At 37.5% G+C, this 5,343-nt stretch overlaps 1 protein-coding gene across 1 annotated transcript; it reads left to right on the forward strand.

Moving 5' to 3' along the window:
* The first annotated feature begins 2,479 nt into the window (after positions 1-2,479).
* LOC129316445 (uncharacterized) lies at positions 2,480-2,878 on the forward strand. The gene is made up of 2 exons (XM_054960873.1): positions 2,480-2,715; positions 2,758-2,878. The coding sequence occupies exons 1-2, from the start codon at positions 2,480-2,482 to the stop codon at positions 2,876-2,878; spliced, it is 357 nt and encodes a 118-aa protein (XP_054816848.1).
* Positions 2,879-5,343: the final 2,465 nt, after the last annotated feature.

Below are 5,343 nucleotides of genomic sequence, written 5' to 3' on the forward strand. Positions count from 1 at the left end.
AACTAAGAAGGAAGAGGAATTTCATGCTTTCATACAGGGAGACTAGACAAAGAAGAATTTATAAGAAGATTTAATGACTTATCCACTTATTCCACATATCTCCAGCATAGTAATGACTCGAAGTGAAAAGTTGAGAGATTACTTAAAAAGATGAGACCTGAGTACAGATAATAGATAGCACTACTTGATGTTATGACATATAAGGGGATGTGCCATAAGCTGAGGGTAGCAGCTAGGAGTGGTAGAGAGGCAGCAGATGTTAAAAGGAGACGAGACAGTATGGGAAGATTTTCTTCTCATATGGGTCCGACTAGTAGAATCTCAAAACGGACTAGGTTCAGTGTGAGCAGTTCCAGTTCTTCTGGAAGGAAAGGTTTCAGTCAAGGATCATAGTCTCGACTTGTGCATAAAGGATCAATACAGAGGGGTGGAGGTGTGAGAATTAGGCCTCCACAATCTTTGAGGCAAGCGTCGAATATTCCAACTCTGACTTTGAGTACTGGAAGGATGCCCCAATGCAACATATGTGGAAAATCTCATTCGGGAGATGTTGGGCTTATTACAAGTGTGGTAAATTGGGTCATATAGTGAGGCAATGCCCAGAGGGCAGAGTTGAGGGGACTGAGCAAAGATCGATGGTTTCTAGCTGAGTATTTGCAATTACACAAAAAGAGGCCAGAGCATCTATGAATCTGATCAGAGGTATGATTTTTGTTAATGGTTACAAAGTAGAGGTATTGTTTGATCCTAGTGCCATCCATTCTTTCATGTCTAAGGAATGTGTAGATAGGTTGAAATTGTCTTTACAAGAATTATCTGTGCTTATTAAAGTGATGACAGCTTCTGGAACATCTAGTATTACAAGTCAAGCTTGTCAAACTGTGGAGATTCGATTTGAGGACAGAGTTTCCAAGATCGATCTGATTTGTATTCCTGTAAGAGGAATAGATGTGATATTGGCATGGATTGGCTAGCAGCAAATAATGCTATGCTTGATTGTGCTAAGAGAGTGGTTTCCTTACCAGTGTTATGTGCAGCAATGGAATGGTCAAAGCAACCTAAATTCCTATCAGTAGTAAGTGTTGAGAAGTTGATCCGGCAAGGTTATAATGCCTATATGGTATTCTTTGCAGCCAGTACAGTGTATGATGGTAGGATTAAGAAGATTGGGGGTAGTAAGTGAGTTCCCAGAGGTATTTTCAAAAGAAATGACTGGATTACCCCCTGAAAGGGAAGTTGAGTTCTCAATTGAATTAGTTCCTGGAATCGAACCAATATCAAAGGCTCCTTAAAGAATGTCGTCGTCTAAATTGGCTGAGCTAAAGAAGCAGATTGAAGATTTATTAGAGAAGGGATTTATCATACCAAGTGTATCACCTTGAGGATCACCGGTATTGTTTGTGAGAAAGAAAGACAACAGTTTGTGACTGTGCATCAATTACCGACAACTGAATAAGGTAACTGTTAAGAACAAGTATCCTCTGCGAAGGATAGATGATCTTTTAGATCAATTGGCTGGTGCCTCAATCTTTTCTAAGATTGATCTAAGGTTGGGGTATTATTAGTTGAGAGTTAGTGCAATAGATGTACCTAAGACAGCTTTCAAAACTAAGTATGGCCATTATAAATTCTTGGTTATGCCTTTTGGTTTGACCAATACGCCAGCAATATTCATGGATTATATGAACCGAATCTTTAGGCCAAACTTAGATCAGTTTGTAATGGTCTTTATAGATGACATCCTGATCTATTCTGAGAATGAGGAGCAACATGTAAGGCATTTGAGAATAGTTCTACAGATTCTTAAAGACAGGAAGTTATATGCCAAGCTCAATAAGTGTGAGATTTGGTTAAGAGAAGTGAGGATTTTAGGACATGTAGTGTTTACAGATGGAATTTCAATGGATCCACATAAGGTTGATGCAGTGTTGAAGTGGGAACGTCTTAGTTCAGTCACAAAGATACGTAGCTTTTTGGGATTACTTGGGTATTATCGATGATTTATCCAAGGATTTTCCCAGATAGCTTCTTCTTTGACTAAACTAACTCAGAAATATTAGCCTTATATATGGGACGACTAGTGTGAAATGGCATTTAGGAAGCTGAAAGAGAAATTAACCACAGTACCAGTGTTGATTATCCTTAATCTAAGGTTACCTTACGAGGTATACACTGACGCGTCTTTGAAAGGTCTTGGTTATGTCTTGATACAGGATAGTCGAGTGGTAGCTTATGCTTCACGATAATTAAGACCACATAAGGAGAATTATCCTGCGCATGATTTAGAGCTTATAGCGGTGGTGTTTACTCTAAAGATTTGGCATCATTATCTATATGGTGTAGTGTTCACTGTGTTTAACGACCATAAAAGTTTGAAATACTTGGTGGATCAGAAGGAATTGAATATGAGGCAAAGAAGGTGAATTGAGCTTCTTAAGGATTATAACTTTGAATTGAAATACTATCTGGGTAAGCTAATATGGTTGCTGATGCTTTGAGCTGGAAGACTTTGCATATGGCAAGTCTTATAGTTAAGGAATACAGATTGATGGAGTCGTTTATGGTGTCGCAGCAGGATGCGCCATTGAAGGCATTGGTTGGTGCCTATTCCACTAAGATTAACAATGATTTTCGGAAGGAACTGAGAATGGCACAATTAGAAGATGAAAGTCTTTTGAAGATTAAAGAAGAGATTGAAGCAGATCAAACTATTGAGTTTGGATTTAATGATGATGGTTTTGTGGTTTATCGGGATAGGATTTGTGTGCCTGAAGATGTAGATTTGAGAAAAGTTATCTTTAATGAGGCTCATTGTAGCAAATACATAATCCATTCGGGAGCTACAAAGATGTACCAAGATGTAAAACGGTATTGGTAGTGGCCTGGTATGAAGAAATGATATAACAGAGTTTGTGACTCGGTGTTTGACCTGTCAAAAGGTTAAGATAGAGCACCAATGACCAACAGGAATGTTACAACTATTGGATATTCCTACATGAAAATGGGAGAGCATTTCTATGGATTTTATAACTGGGTTATCAAGAACTCAATCTAGACATGATGTCATTCGGGTTATAGTCGATAGACTTACTAAATCAGCTCATTTCTTAGCTCTTCGGATTAGTGATTCTTTAGAAAGTTGGCAGAGATCTATATCCGAGAGGTAGTAACGTTACATGGTGTGCCGAGGAATATAGTTTCTGATAGAGATCCAAGATTTACTTTTAAGTTTTGGGGAGCTTTACAACATACCTAGGTACTAAGTTGAGATTCAGTACAGCTTATCATCCACAAACAGATAGGCAGGTAAAATGAACCATATAGATTTAAAGGATATGTTGAGAGCTTGTGTATTGGAGTTGAAAGGTAGCTGGGATATCCATCTCTTTTTGGCTGAATTTGCTTACAACAACAATTACCACTCCAGTATATAAATGACACTGTATGAGCCATTGTATAGGAGAAAATGCAAATTGCCTCTTTGCTAGACAGAATTGAGCAAAAGGAGTATGTTAGGACTAAATATTATGGATCAGATAACTTAAAAGATTGAGTTGGTCAGGCAAAAGCTGTTAACGGCATAGAGTAGGTAAAAGAGCTTTGCAAATAGGCGTAGAAGGCCGTTAGAGTTCCTGATGGGAGACCATATGTTTCTGAGGGTTATACTAGTGACAGGAATTAGGAGATCGATATGAGCTAAGAAGTTGACTCCTCGATTCATTGGTCCTTTCAATATTTTGGAGAGAATTGGACCAGTTGCCTATAGGATTGCTTTGCCACCACAGTTATTGGTGTGCATGAGGTGTTTCACATGTCACAGCTTAAGAAATATCAACCTGATCCTTCACATGTGATAGAATTGGAGGAGATTGAACTCCAGGAGAATTTAAACCTATAAGGCTGAGCCAAAGCGAATCATAGATGTGGAAGAGAATTAGTTAAAGTTTTCTGGCGAGGCATGGTTCCTGGTGATGCTACCTGGGAGACAGAGGATAAAAAGAAGCAATAATACCCTCACCTATTTCCATAGGTATATATTTATTGCTTTTATGAATTTTGAGGGCAAAATTCATAAAAGGAGAGGAGAACTATAACATCCTGAATTTCTTAATCCTAAGTTTAAAGGTTAATCAAGGGTGAAGTGGAAATTAAAGTAAGATTAAAGATTCAGAGGATTAATTGGTATTTTGACTTGTTTGTGTTATATGAGTAGATATGGGTGATTAGAGTGCATTTTAGTTCGAAGCAAGTACGTGAGGTGAGAATAAATCTCACTGTGCCATGCCCTATGGCTTGTGCTGCATGCGTCGCGGTGCATGGACCAGAAATTCACTTCATAAGTCATGAATTTTAAAAAAATTTAGAGGAGAGAATTTGAGAAACACATGAGATAGAGAGAGAAGAAAGGCTGAGGAGCTAGGTTAAGTTATTTTGGAGCGGTGGAAGGTGATTCGGATCGGTAACATGCTAGGTAATCTACGTATAACTCTCACCTTCAATTCTACACAAATTTCATTGAAAATGAGTTATAGGGAAATTGAATCGATGGAATTTGAGGGGTTTGATTCTTGCCTAATAGTAATAAAAAGGTTCTTGGAAGTTAAATTAGAGCTTTGTGACTGGTTTAGAGCTAAACGGTAGAGCTTTGAACCTGTAGGCTCAATTTTAACCTTTAGAGAGAGAAAGTTAAGGCAAAAAATCTATCTTGAGAGAAATAAGGCCAGCTGAGGTGATGTAAAGTAGTAATTGAGTAGTCATGGACTTAAAATGAATAAGAAAAGGAGTTTACGAATTAATATAGCCCTAAGTGTTAAAAAGAGTTTTTAGTCAAAATGGACAATTGACTAAAATGTGCCAAATGTGTTCAGATTGGCATATTGGACACGTGAGTAGAGAAAGAAAGCTTGTGATAAGCTTGTGTGATAGTTGAAACCCACGGGTAACCTTTCTAGTGAGAGAAGGGTTAAGGTAATTGAATAACTTCCTTTGTTTAACTATTTATTGTAACTATATGTTGGTATGCTATGTAATGCATGAACTAGTTTTGAATCGAGCATGTTTTGTGGCATTGAATGATAGTGTGTGTAAAAATGACTTTTAGTCGAAATGATTATTAAAATTGTGTTTTGTAATGTGAAGTGATATATATATATATATGGGTTACGTATAAGAAAAGTAAATTATGAAAAGGGTACCTTAAATTGTTCGAGAAAGCATAATCTGAATGGTGGGAGTTCATCTAAGTATAGGAAATGATAAAGACTATATGGCAAGGTTCCTTAGTACCTTGTTAGGGTACGGTGTTGGAAACAATTCTCCTTAATGCCTTGAAAGGTGCTATGT

Source organism: Prosopis cineraria, unplaced genomic scaffold (assembly GCF_029017545.1).
Source record: "Prosopis cineraria cultivar Desert tree isolate PC_DT_omini unplaced genomic scaffold, ASM2901754v1 PC7, whole genome shotgun sequence".
In the NCBI taxonomy this organism is placed as follows: Eukaryota; Viridiplantae; Streptophyta; class Magnoliopsida; order Fabales; family Fabaceae; genus Prosopis; species Prosopis cineraria.

Bases quoted from the DNA above. Each gene is read 5' to 3' on its own strand.
- LOC129316445 (XM_054960873.1), top strand. From the start codon at position 2,480: ATGGTTGCTGATGCTTTGAGCTGGAAGACTTTGCATATGGCAAGTCTT. The intron at 2,716-2,757 runs GTTTGGATTTAA...TTATCGGGATAG, and splicing joins GAAGCAGATCAAACTATTGA to GATTTGTGTGCCTGAAGATG.